The sequence below is a fragment of the Ascidiella aspersa genome, chromosome 8 (assembly GCF_963924565.1).
Source record: "Ascidiella aspersa chromosome 8, kaAscAspe10.2, whole genome shotgun sequence".
Classification (NCBI taxonomy): Eukaryota; Metazoa; Chordata; class Ascidiacea; order Phlebobranchia; family Ascidiidae; genus Ascidiella; species Ascidiella aspersa.
Genome location: NC_139454.1, coordinates 7,956,476 through 7,970,804, shown reverse-complemented (window position 1 = coordinate 7,970,804; position 14,329 = coordinate 7,956,476). Strand labels below are relative to the sequence as shown.

At 37.6% G+C, this 14,329-nt stretch overlaps 1 protein-coding gene across 1 annotated transcript in view; it reads right to left on the bottom strand.

Moving 5' to 3' along the window:
* LOC146135626 (nucleoprotein TPR-like) overlaps nt 1–14,329 on the bottom strand; it is a 58,189-nt gene that overhangs the window by 13,569 nt on the left and 30,291 nt on the right. Inside the window, exons 22-33 of the mRNA XM_083396093.1 lie at nt 12,048–12,181; nt 10,422–10,508; nt 9,451–9,601; nt 8,690–8,946; nt 7,268–7,372; nt 5,931–6,146; nt 4,870–5,039; nt 3,614–3,776; nt 2,833–2,895; nt 1,942–2,163; nt 1,021–1,119; nt 499–594 (exon numbers count right to left, since the gene is read on the bottom strand). Coding sequence (XP_083252219.1) covers nt 499–594; nt 1,021–1,119; nt 1,942–2,163; nt 2,833–2,895; nt 3,614–3,776; nt 4,870–5,039; nt 5,931–6,146; nt 7,268–7,372; nt 8,690–8,946; nt 9,451–9,601; nt 10,422–10,508; nt 12,048–12,181 — 1,763 coding nt within the window. The remainder of the gene's footprint in view (nt 1–498; nt 595–1,020; nt 1,120–1,941; nt 2,164–2,832; nt 2,896–3,613; nt 3,777–4,869; nt 5,040–5,930; nt 6,147–7,267; nt 7,373–8,689; nt 8,947–9,450; nt 9,602–10,421; nt 10,509–12,047; nt 12,182–14,329) is intronic.

The window sequence follows — 14,329 nt, the reverse complement described above, 5'->3', positions numbered from 1 at the left end:
TACGCAGTACACTGCAATGTTACACCACGGTGGGTATAGACAAGGTTAAAACTTCAAACGTTTTTTCAAATTAATGAAACAAAAAAATCCTGCTTCTTGCGAACTGCAGTCTTTCCATCTTCGGCATATTGGCTTTAGATAATCGGCTCATTAAAGTAAAAGCCAATAAAAAATTTACAATATTTTCAGTGTTTAGTTTGTTGAAGTGCGTCGGGGTCACCAATCGCACAAAGTTCTGTGCAATATATTGTGCAAGCGTAAATTGCTAGAGGCAGCTAAAACCCAGGTCATTTTAACTAATCGAAGGTTTCAAATATATGAAACGTCTTACTGAATATACTGTTGTTGTCAGGTAATGTATCAATAGCAAAATTATAATTGCATTGCCCTGATGAATGTTTTTATATAGTTTATCGAAACGTCGGCATATCTGATAACAAAAATTACAGGAAGAACAATTTAATTTAACATTTGAAACGTTATACCCGATCCACTTACCTGACAATCTCTCCGTAGCTTTTCGATTTGCGACTTTGCGAGATTCAGCAAGTTGGTGAAGCGATTCTCTTTCGTCGTCATTTCTTCCAAGCGTTTCTGCACGTGGTCAAAAAAACGTTTAGCGCTGAAATTTAACACCGTGGTACTACCTTTAAGGCAAACTATCGCCGTTTAAGCAAGGCATTGGTCGAAAAAAGCCAGCCTGTCATGGGAATTGAATTCACGACCTCGACCTTCCGTGCCAATACAGTATCAAACAAGCGTCGTTTTTTACATTTTAACTAAATTTTGGCTTTTTTATACATGTTTGTTTTTCGGAAACCGAGGATGGCATTTTTTTATACGGCAAAATATATATATCTCTGTAAAATTAAGGAAAATATTTTACGCTTTAATAGCTGTTTTTACTAAACAGCCTAAACTTCAACTGCTTCGAAAACAAGAAATTTGTCTTCGGGAGTTTCCTTCCAAACAAAAGTGTTTCAGAAGTTAAAAAAATGGATTTGAACTTCTTTTACGAACCTTAGCATCTTCTGAGGTCTTGACCTGTTCTTCTACCTGAGTTCGCAGAGCAATACATTCTCCCATTACCTCAGAACTAGAACTTTCGGTATCCAACAACTAAAAAAACACAACAGCATAAATGACTTTTTGGAAGATAATGACTGTAGGAGACAGGTTGTAGCTAAAACTTAGACGTACAGTGAATATCAAAGCCTATTAAAAAGCAGGCAGTATTTAGTAAACATTTGGAATACAGTTTGAGATAATGCATGGAGGTTGTTGTTAAATAATAAATTCAATACAAAAGTAGGTGGCGCTTGTTGATATTTTAAAAAACTTCTTATTCTTTTTCAAAATTTGTGATCGAAACGCAAAAAGTTCACAAAATGCTATCTATTCAGTATTGCCCAAGTTATTATTCGTTCTACATAACTGATTTTAGTTCAAGCCCCACCAGAACTATGACATGACAAAAGAAAATATATTTTCAGGAACTACATTTTTTTCACAGATTACATCACAAAGTCGCGTCATAACATATGACGGCACAAAAGTACATCTCAACGAGATGTCATAAAGAATTACCCTTAAAAGCATCACACATTTCGCTCATTTTGTTAAAGTTTAATGTTGAGGATGTGGTACTACAAAATCAAAAGCAACACATGACCTTTTGGAGGGTGCAATAAAACGCACTAGGTTATAAAGCCGTAGACCTACTCAAAATACAATTGTGATTCGCGCAGACCGCAAACATCACACTTTTTCTACCCATAGTTAAAATTGACAGAAAGCATCTGCTCTATGTTTTTCAGTTCTGGCTCTACCCCTCTTAAAAATAATATTTTCTCGCTTTTTTCAATTACCGTTTTTCCCGCGCGTTTTCTTTTTTCCAATTACATTTTCTCTCGTGCGTTCCCTTTCTTTCCACATATTTACCTTTTTCTCGAGCGCTTGCTTCTCTTCCTTAAGAGACTTGTTCGCCTCGTTGGCTTGGCTCAGTTCGGCTTGAAGCCGAGCCTTCTCTTCCATTGCCTTGGAGCAGTTCTCCTGAGCCTCTTTGAGAGCATCGGATGATCCCTGATCTTCCGCCTTCTTCTCTCCTCCCGTCTGATCCGAACTCTTGGCGGCGGCTGCCGCTGCATCACCGGCGTTCTTTTCCTGGGTCTCCTTTTCCTAACGAGTACAGGGCGATTATATTTTGGCTTGTCAAAAAGAGTAAAAACTTCGTCAAAATATACACGTAACTTGTCAAAATTATTTCAAGTAAAAATCGCCTTTTTTTGACATTTTAATAGTTTGTCTTTTTAATATTTTGAAAAAAACAACTAAGCGTTTTCAAGAGTTTTGCATAAACCCAAAATAAAACAGATTTGTTTTCCTAAGTACGAGTTCAACTCGGGCAAAAGGTCAAAATTTACCAGTTTGGTCAAACTTGTCAAAATTATTTTAAGTAAAAATCGTCTAATTTTTCTTTGGCATTTTTATAGTTTGTTTGTCTTTTTGAGATTTCAAACAAATAAACTAAGCGTTTTCAAAAGCATTGCATAAAAAAGAAAAACCAACTAATTTGTGTTTCATCGATCATCAGTAAAACATTAAAAACAAATGAATGACGACGCCAAACACTAATACAGTACTTCATACAAAATTCGTTGTTTAAATAAGTGTATTCCTAATTGGTCAAAGTTTGTCAGAATTTTAATTTTATAGGTAAAATTCCTCTTTTTAGAACAAATAAAAACTTAGCATTTTGAAAGGGAAGGTTGGTTGTTAAACGACGGGAACCCCCTGCGGAATATAAACAACGGTAAGTTAATTTTCACCAACCTTCTGTTGCTTCGCGACTAGTTCTTCGTACAAGGCCTTGTAACGTCTTCCAACCCTGCGAAGCTGCAAAGGGACATTGTAAAGTTATAAAAGTGGTTGTCAAACTGTTTTAAAGGTGAAACATTCATAAAATTAAAAAATATTTGATAAACACTTCCAACAAAATAATATCACAATTTGACAATATCATCAGTTTTATAATTGATAGTGGAATACTTCCCACAAAACACTGATTTTTTAAATACTATACATTGAGCTTGTCCCGAATTGTAAATTTAGAAACGTTTCAAGGCACATTAACAATCTCTTTAGGTCAGTTCCCAACAAGGGGGCGCGTCAACCTGGGGTGCCATTACTAATGCCGATGAGATTTGGCAATGTTTAATACATCTAATTTTAGCTCTTTTGTTGTGCCACTTGATACAACCCTTTGTATTAAAGCAGTGCCGTACAATAAATTAAATAATATTTTCCTATTTGTAGAGTTGATTTATGTTGTTCCAGTTCCGTGCTTAGTTAAAAAATTACTATGTATACGTGTATCGCCAAAGCGCATCATGGCCAAAATCGCCAAAGGGCATCATGGCCATCATGGCCATCATGGCCAATTGAACAATATTCTGATTCGACAACATAAGCGCACCTTGATGTCAGTTTGCTTGTGTTTTTCGATCTCGGCGTTGAGTTGTTAAAAAATTACTATGTATACGTGTATCGCCAAAGCGCATCATGGCCATCATGGCCTATTGAACAATATTCTGATTCGACAACATAAGCGCACCTTGATGTCAGTTTGCTTGTGTTTTTCGATCTCGGCGTTGAGTTTGGTCGTCTCGTCGTTTTTGATCGACGCCGATTGTTCCAGACTGGCCACGTTGTTGGTTAGGGACTGCACCCGGCTTTCCAGGGCGCGTACCTGGCCTTTAAGGGTCGACGCCTCCGACCTGAGGACATACAGAGGAAATGTTACTAAAAACATCATAAACCAGGGGTTCTTAAACTGGGGTCAATGGACCCCTTGGTGGTGGTCCGTGTACCAGTTTTATGGGGTCCACGAACGTCCAATTGAAATATTAGTGTAAATTCAAGGAGTAATTAAATTATCGAAGAAAACAGTTTAATTAAAATCAAAACAGTTTTGCACTGAATGTATGAGGACTCATTGGACTCCATTTCACTTTCACATTTTTGGACAGAAATAAATCAGCAGATTTATGAAGTCTATGGTAAAAAGTGGTAAAAAAAGTTCAAGAACGCCTGCTATAAACCATTTCTTAGATGTAGAATGGATAATATCAAAGCCCTTATACACTGTACAATTTGGAGGTTGTAATAATCCACCTTGGGGTGCAAATTTGTAAAAAATAGTATCATGTGCAAAAAGGTGGAAATAAAATTCCTAATCGTGGAATTTTGCACCAACACCAATGGTATGATATTCATAGCGTGAAAATCTCCACCCTGTGACCCTGAAAGCGTGGTGAAAATCACCCATACGTTTCGAGTAATTCTTTATACAATTTCAACATAAATACAAAGTACACATTGTATATATGTATTATCGTCAGCCAAAACAACTAAAAAAGGGCTTGATCACAGAATATACATTGTGTACAACTAAGTATAAGTTTCAGCTGCAATTTCAACATGTTAAACATTTTTTAAGCTTTTCCAAATCTTCTTAAAATTGTCCCAGGGGGCATCCCAAGTTCAAGAATGTCTTCAGAATTTTAGTAACTTTAACCAGGCTTTTTTAAAGGTTGTCCTTGACTACTGCTCAAGACATTTTAAAGGAACCGCAACTACAGGGTTGCCAAACAATTTTATGAAAAGACGAAAGACATCTAAAGACGTTTTAAGACAAATTTGCAGGTGTTTAAATACCTAAAAATTACCGATTGACGTTTTTTTATTAACTTAATTTAAAAAAACAAATCAGTATGTCAAATCAGTAAATTAAAAATATTTTGTGTTATTGCGGCGCAATTTTCTTCTTTTGAAAACACGAGTGCATTAAAACATCAATTATTCCTTTACTTGAGTTCTGCGTTCTCTCTGTTGGCCGAGTCCATCTGCTTTGCCAGCGCAGCCTTCTCCTGCATGAGACGACGATATTCTTCGGGATCCTGACGACGGGGAGACTTGGTCATCTGCTGGACACGATCCTTCCACCGGTCAACCTCCTCCGAGAGGGACCTTTTCTCCGCCTATGTGGGGTCAAAAGGTCAAAGGTTGACGAACAGACTTGGACAAAATGCGGCTAATTCTAGTTTTAATCTAATCCGGAATTTACCAAAAAGACTACTTTGTCCAATGTTATTTTTGGTCTCTCAGTCGAAACAAAGAATTTGAATTAAAACTCTTTGAAAAAAAAATATTTAAATTAAATTGATTGTGAATTATTAAATGTAATTCTAGTTTACATATTGATTATGAAGAATTCGGAAATTCTATTTCTAATCTAGTTTGCGAAAACAAAAATGATGTAATTCAAATCCAATTTTAAAAAGCTAAAATAAATATAATTGTCCAAGTCTGGTCACGAGGTTAAGAGGTCCCAGTCAAGTCTTTTGCAAAAATAACAAGTCAAAACCCGTCTAAGTCATCAGTTGCCCAATTCAAGTCAATATTTAAGCAAGTTAACTTCAAGTCAAGTCATTGACATAAAAATAAAACCTTAAACTAAAACAAAAACGCTATATACATCATAAAAATTGTTTAACGTATAAAAATTGAGACAAATAACAAGGCCGCCTTTTCTTACACACTGGCACAAAAAGGCCTTTTTTCAACCACTGGATATTTCTTGAATATAGCTCGCAAATATAGCGTCATGTTCAACATAAACAAAATATAGTGTAAAACAATGTTTTACCATTGGCGTTTTAAACACATAACTTTGGTTGCAATAACAATAATTCTATTTAAGAGAAATAAGACATTCTGAGAATTCTAAAGATCCAAAGACTGCATGGCAACACCGAAGTAAGTAAATAATCGCCTAAAATAGTCACGCTACCAAACGCACAAAACGAACCACCAAAAAAATCTAGAAACAAAATGAGCAACGCAAAGTCGCACAGCCAGCAAAAACCTACCTGCAGTCCGACGCACTGCGCCGACATCTCTCTGTGTTTTGCCTGCATGGGCGCAACGTCTTCTTGTAGCTTGGTAAGGCGAGCCACGGTTGCCTTCGCCTCGGCCGAGATTCGATCCCTTTCCTCTCGGATCGCTTGCACCTCTTTCTTCACCGAACGCAAGCTGTGCAGCTCACGCTCGAGACCTGCCATCTTGGAGAGTTTTTCGACTTGTTCCTGCAGATTAGAGGCGATATGACAAAACGCCAATGCTCAACTCGAGGGTAGTAACGATATGACAAAGCGACAATGCTGAAGTCTAGGGTAGAAGTAATATTGCGAGCGGCAATGCTGAAGTTTACTTTTTCAGAGGTGCAAAAATTTTGGAAAATGTCAATTTTTTGGTTCGCTGAGATTTTAGAAATAATTTCTTACACTTCACTGGTTGTTTAAAAAAAAAACATTAAAAACTGGAATCCAGGAGAAAAAAATTGGCGCTGGTCTAGAATCTAAAACAACGCAAATTATTTGGGTTAGGGTTAGCGTTGAGTTTGGGTATATCAATATGTCAAGGATTATTATTAAATAATAAATATACTAATGCTTAACCCACCCACATCCCAACCTACCCCAAATATTGTGCGTTGATTTGATAATTGTTTCGACGCTTTGGTAGAATTTCTACACCAGCGCAAAAAAATAAATAAGCTGCCGTAAACCTGAGCCGCATTTTACAGTTGTGGTTGGAATCGGTGGTTTAAAGTGACCACCTGCTTTTATAGTTTTGGTGGCAATTATATTTATTCCAACTAAAACCCCCAGATTATATTCCTTACAATTTCAGTAATATAAATGTGTTTAGAGCACGAAAAAAACCTTAACGATAGTTTTTTGCAACTCCTTAATGATAAGGGCCCGCAGTATTTATGTAATTAAAAAAATGACCCTGTCAATAACTCTGCTCTACCGATATTAAAAATGATATCCAAAATTTTAAAAGAATATTAAAATACTACATTGGCTCACTTATTTAGTCAAATTATACAATAAAAATCATGTATTAAAAAAAGAATAATGATATACTCATAAGGTACAGCTATTGCAGTAAAAAACATCTATAAGACAGGAAAAATCAGGACAAGTTTTGGTTGAGGCCGCTTTTGAAGTTATTTCAGTGTAAAAAGCATGTAGTTAGTAATATGGGAAAGCTGACGACAGAGAGTCGACCAACACACCGCAAAAATAGGTCGTTTAACGTTAAAATTATAAAAAACAATTTAGTAAACTTTTTATTTTGTTTAATTAACATCGAGTAACATCTGCGCGCTAAAAAAAGGCAACATGTAGGAATTAGGAACCTGTGTTTTGGCTTGTTCCTTGGTGAGAAGTTCCTGTGTGTCAGTGGCTTGCTTAGTAAGTTGCTGAAGCTTATGATTGACGCGGGCGCTTTCCGCCTGAACAAGCTGTGGAAAGAAGTAGTGGTTGATGAATACAGTCGCTACACATAAGGTCGGTCTGTCGGTAGTAGGTATGTTTGATATTATACGACCGGAACGATATCCGGTGTCAAGTGGTAATATTGGGACTAACCTAAAAAACTTTCGTATTGACCTTTTATGAGCGAGCCCTGGTTTGTGGAACACTTGTAAAAATGGTGCATTTACTTTCTCCTAGGATATTTTTTGGGACGCTGCACGGTTGCCACACAAATTTACAAAAAAAATTCGAAGACATCTTAATTATTGTAGGAGAATACTTTTTTCAAAGACGTGAATTTGGATTGCTGGACTTTTTTAATATAATTCGATAACATGCAGTCTGAATATCATGGCCAACAAAAGAAAGAAAGTTAAAAAAATGTATTTTAAACGTCACTTTTTCAACAAAAAACTTAAGCTGGATATAAAATAAATTGACTTTTCAATGCGTTAAAAGACATTATTTGCAACTTTTAAAAAAGCCCCAAAATTGGTAAATTAAATACGACTTCTTATTACACCGAGGGATCCAAGTTTTTTTTTGGAAAAGTTTGTTTAACTTGCGACGCACCAACCAACCAGAATTTCATTTATTTTTACCTAAATTTTCCGCAATAAGGTCATAATAATGCCCGTAAGCGTTTCATGACCGCGATTGAGTTTAGATACGAAACGAAATCATTGTGCGACGCCCTTGAAATTAAAACGACGCACAATTTGAGAATTGTGTCTCTGATTTAAACGTTATCCTGGGGCACAAGTACACCGAAAAGCAATCGCAGACTCGCCGAATCTGTTCATCAAAAATGCAGGCAAAGCAGGCTAGAAAAACAACTTGCACAGGCACAGAGAGGAGCAAGTCGAGAAGCAACCATAAAATGCAGGCAAAGCAGGCTAGAAAAACAACTAGCCTGCAGTGAGGTTCGAACCCACGACCTCCAGTCAAGCCGGGACCGTCGCTCTACCAACTGAGCTGCACAGGCACAGAGAGGAGCAAGTCGAGAAGCAACCATACGTCAACGCTGGCTACAATATGTCAGTACAAGCAACTTCATATTGAAGAGGATCCGCAGTACCGTATCAATCAATGAAAGACACACACACACATGTGTCATTGATCGACAGATTCGACTAGTCTGCGATGGCTTTTAGGTGAACTATATGATACGAAAGCCGTAATTGTTGGTCAAATAGCAGCTTCCGAGGGGCTAGATCACAGTTCGCTGGACGAAGCTGCGAAACACTGGACGAAGCTGCGAACTTGAAAACAAAACACAAATACAACGTAAATCTCGCAGAAACCTCGCATTTCGTGTCCGAGATCTCCTTCTCGCGTCGCAAAAACTTGATGACGTCAATAAGTTGCTCGGACGATTGTTCGCCGCCCGAAGCGCCGGTTGCCACGGCAACGGGGTCGCGGGAGCGGAAGAGCTTGAGTGGCGACAAGGAGGATGAAATGTCTCCTCCAGAAGATGAGGACTCCTTGCTCTTGAGCTCCACCAGTTGGGAACTTAGCTTTTCCACTTGGGAGTGGAGCAGCTCGTTCTGGCTCTCGATATCTGTAAAAAAGGATGATTCATAGAAAGAAATAAGACAAAGGCCTATATATCATAGTAAGACAAAGCCAATACAAAAGTATGCACATTTTGAACATTTCGAATAACTCTTTTTGAACTTTCAACACAGTGAAAGGCACTGATCATAAAGAGTTATTGGAAACGTTCAAAATGCTACCTACTTCTGTATGGGCTTTGATATCCTTATTACGTCTTACTACAATCTCCAACCATTATGCTCCAGGGTTAATTCACTTACTGCACTATAGAGATGTCACAACTTCTAACAAATTTGAATCAGTTTTTTTTCTAACACAAAAACTAGGAAATCACTGCACTTACACAAATACACAGTGTTCGATATAATCAATGTCATTAGTTTTCTATAAGGCTGTTATATGAAAAAAATAAGTTGACCACCCATTAAAAACTATCAGAGAAAAAAGAATATGAGAAATCGCAAAGTTGAAATAGATTTAATTATTCTCAACATATTTAAAAACCAACCTTTGATCCTCTGTTTATGAAGCTCGTTTTCGGCTTTCATCTTTTCCTCCAGCTCTATCCAGCTCGTCGTTTTGTCTCCTAACGACTCTTCTAGGGAGCGATTGGCGCTCTTCAGCTTTTCCAGCTCGTCGCCGTGACCCTTGGCGTGCTCCTGCGCGCGTGTGACGTAACAAAGGCGATTGTTGTTATTATTTAAAAGTAAACAAGCTTTACACGGTTTAAATCAGTTTGGTATTGGGCGGTATTTTATAATTACAGCTGGGATGTGCGATACTGGTAACTTGTTACGAAAACAATACATATTTTTTTGGCCAAAGCAGGACCGTCCAATACGAAAAAAAATAATGTCATTACTAAACTCAAAGCAAAAAAAATGAACATTATTACACTATAACAGTTTAATTTGTTTTTTGGCTTAGTTGGCTAAAGTTTGTTTTATTATTATGAAATTCAAAAGCTGTTAGTTGTTAACATTATTTTTTGGGGGGTAAATTTAACTCCATAAATTTAGGTAGAAAGTGTTGTATCGCCATCTATAGCTGAAAATCTAGAATATTATATTTTCGGATTGGCGCCGATTTCCCTAGTATCGGACGAGGATCCATAATACCACTAGGTTTTGGGTAATAGCTCGGATGCAATATTATTGCTCATCCCTGTTACAGTAATGATAAACAAAACGATTCCACATACTATGAAGTCGAATAAAAAACAGCGATAAAAACATAAACGGCAGCATTCCCGAAATGAGGAAGTTGTTTCTCTATGGTTAAACAAACCGATACCAGTAGGACAGCCTATTTCTGTATAACAATAACCACGTCATAATCGTTTCTGGTTTGAATTGATCATGCGACGTAAGGTTTTCTTTTTAACTCACGACTAAGATGCAAGATCACAATATTAACGACGCATTTGTTCGAAGTTTCAATCCCATGAACCAGTGTGATTTCGATTTCCTTTTTACGAACCTTGAGTTCCATGAGCTGCGAAACGGCGCTGGCGTGCAAAATCATCTCGCGTTGGTAGTTGTCGTTTGATTCCTCGGCACGGGCAAACTAAAAACAAAGCATTGCAACTCAACTCAACAATATGTAGCGCCATGTACATTTAGATAAAAGCTATAGGGCAGTGGTAACATGTATTGCGCTAAGCATTAGTGCTCTCGTTTATAGTTAATATATACTCACGACCATTAGTTGGCGGTTTTTAGTTGTACTTAAATTTCAACACATCGAAATAGGATATTAGTAAGGTAAAACACATCCTTGTTGTTACGTGTTTATCAACACGTTAAACACCCAAATTAATTAATTGTCATAAGCCAAATCTTAGAGTTCATTAAGGGATTTTACGATGTGATACTTGTACTGCATGAAACCCAACGCAACACACAAATCAAGAATTTTGATAGATGTAAATACGTTTGTAGCATCTTGTTTTGCTTTGCTTCTGGCCACAGAAGTTGTGCCAATAATGACGCTAAAAAGGTTACCAGCTCCTGCGAGCAAGGTTTTTTAACATTTTTTAGCAGGGACCCAAATACTAAGCGTAAGTGCAACAGCGAAGCTTTAGGCGACCCAATCTCTCCGTTTTTTTAATTTTAAATTCAATTTTGAGCCACGTCTTCGCATTGCTTTGGCAATTTTTGGAGAAATCTTACTGAGAACCAATCTCAATAAGCATACCATAAAAAATACTACAAGGGCGAACCAAAGATATCAAACAGCAAGCGTGTTGTGGGGCGCGACCCATAGGTTGGGAACACACAATAAGACCTTAAAAGCAACATTAGCAACATTACCTAAAGCAGAAAAAAAATAAAAAAAACATAGTATTAAGACCACGACATAATAAAGCCAAATACGCAGTAATTTCCAGTGAAGAGTAAGATCGAAATCGCCTGAATAAGACCTAAATTGTGGTTAGGCAAAGTGTTGTTTAGGCCTGATTCTGATTTAGATCTTATTCCGACGGTTTAAGGCAAAATATTGATAAGGCGTGTCGCGAATTTAAGAACGATTGTATGCCCAAGTACTTTTTTACTAAAGTCGAAAAGATTTAGAATTTTCTTCCGAATAACAAAATCTGTCTGAATCCGAATGAAAAAACAAACGATTCTGGTTGCACATCAATGATAAAGAATGTTTGGATGTTATAAGATAAATACATTTCGCATCTAAAAGCATCATCAGTATTATACATCCAAACAAACTGATTTTCGGTTTACTAAGTTCTGTACTTAGTTTATTCTTTAAGTCAGAAAGCATATGTTTTGATGGCAACGAAAGTGTTGCCGTGTTTAAAGAGTACAACATTGACCGCCATTACGCCACAAAACATACAGATACAAGCAGTACTTTATCCGGCCCGCCAAGTACTTTATTTCCTATATCTGTCCCGCCAAACGAAGAAGTTGCCCGCCCCTGGTTCAAGGACTTATTCCGATTTAGACGGTATTACGACTATTATGTATTAGTCCAAGTTTAATCTATTCCGAAAACTGTGTTTTATTCCGACGTTGATGTTGTTCTTATTTCTAGCTCATGGCTGGAGTCCCCATAGGTTATAAGCCACTAGTTTAAGAGGTTAATTACCTGGCGGGACAAATCGTCCCTCGCCACTTGCTCGTTCTTCACTGCTTCCTGGGCACGACGAAGGGCGCCCTCTAGTTCGCTCTGTACTGACGTCAGCTGCTTACGTAGGTCCATTGTTTGTCGTTCCACCTCGCCTTAAGTATAGACAGGTTCAGAAGTTTAAGAACGTGAATGAAAACCAATATAAAAGATAAATCACAATGAGATAAATAACTCTATAAAACCATTTTTGACATTTTTTCTCAACAAATGCCTGTTTACTACGGTTTACTCTACAGCTGCGCTGAGCTGAGCAAAGCGTAATTTGCATTTAATTTCTATTGTGGCGAGCGTTGCACGCTTTGCTAAACTCAAGCCCAGTGCAGATAGAAAAAAGTTACGCTTTTGAGCGATTTTTACGCTTTGATCGACTGCCATCGAAGCGTCAAAGTGATTTTGCCTTGTTAGTAGTACAAACGAAATTTCACGCCCAGCCCAGCTCAGCTGTAGTGTAAACGGGCCTTAACACCCAAATAAGACGATACCTTGTTTTATTGGAGAATTGTATGTGTGGTCTGACTAAGGCCACGCACTTCCCCATAAACATTCCACATCACAGATTACTGATTAGATCAGGGGTCGGTAACCTACGGCCAGCGGTGTAATTCATCCGGCCCGCCGCCTCTTTGACAAATTAGAGGCCATTTCACATACTTTTGTAACTACGTAAGTTCGACAAATTTTCGCGCTTCGAGCGAATGATTTTTATACGTCCGGTTTGTTTACGTTTTTATGCTGTCTTTTCAACCAAATCAGCGCTTGTTTATTGTTGCGCCGTGCAAGGCTACCAAGTGCGTCTCGGAAAAATTGAAAACGTATTTAAAAATATTGCACATCTATTTTTTAACATTTTTTTTATTTTTCATATTCGGCAATGTAATAGAAACTTTCAAGAAATTTAAAAGAAATACCGATATACCCCCCAAAAAAATCGCGCTCGCTTCGCTAGCCAAGAGCGTCCTGACTTATTCAGCTTAACCAGACGTAGATAGATTAACTTTATATGTTATCGCGTTTTCCTCAAAAGAGTCTTATTACACATTTCATTAATAGTATGGATTATGACGTGTGAACTCGAATTTTAAACCAAACAAACGCTTTGTTTGCGCTTGCGCTTTACTGCCTGTTTAAACGTAGTTAGATACGTCTGAATGTACAAAAACTAATCCGAGGCCCGCCTGATTCACAGCTGTTCAAACATTTTAATAACACAATTTTTAGTTAACATTTTGTGCGGCCCGCAGAGACCTTTCTGAGTTTGCTTTTGGCCCGCGACTAGAAAAAGGTTGCCGACCCCTGGATTAGAAAATCAAAGAACCTTTCTACATAACCAAAGCACCGTTTGCAACGTCCCTGCTTGTACGCACGACCTCATAGTGAAGGGGGGTCTACAGCAGTGCTTTTTAACCGGGTGTAATGTACACCCCAGGGACGGGCCCAGGGTGTACCACAATTGTTAAACGGTGAACTACATTGATGGGGTGTACTGTGCTGTACAAGATACCACATGACAATAAAGCATATGTTCAGGTATTATAATAGATTAACAGGTTTATTATACTAGACTGACTGGAGTGTACAACACATGGGACAATGTGTATTTAACCGTACGTAGCTTGTAAGATAATATATTCTACATGTGACATCATAAACAAATATTTCTCTTGACAATCGATTGTGGGGTACTAACTAGTTCTTCATTACGGTTAATAGTTCTTTTTAAAGTACAACAGTGTGTATGTTTTTACAAGTTCAGTGCATTGCGTGGACTGGGGTGTACAAGTTCTTCAATGAACGTAAGAGTGTGTAACTGTGCACTTTTCCAAAAAAGGTTGACAAGGACTGATTTATAGTACTATGTCAAATCAATAAAACACTCCTACACAACTGCGAGCGCTTTAGACATCGTACAAAGACAACGCCAAGCATCCTATAGAACAGCGGTTCCCAAACTTGGGTCCGCGGACCAATTGGGGTCCGTGCAGCTGTTTCAGAAGGTCCGCAATAAGAATTGAATTAGTCCTTCAGTTTTTCAACATTAGTCTTTAGCGAATGTTTTTAAACATTAGTATTAGTCTATGTTTTAAACATTGTCTTTCATCAATCTTAGTCTTTAGTTATGCTTTATTATTCGATTACAAAGCGTGTTTTATTGTCTCTGGTGACATCATAAAGCATCTATTATGCTGTATTATCTGCTATCCACAAATCGTTAGCATTAGTTAGAAAGTTGTGAGTTGTGA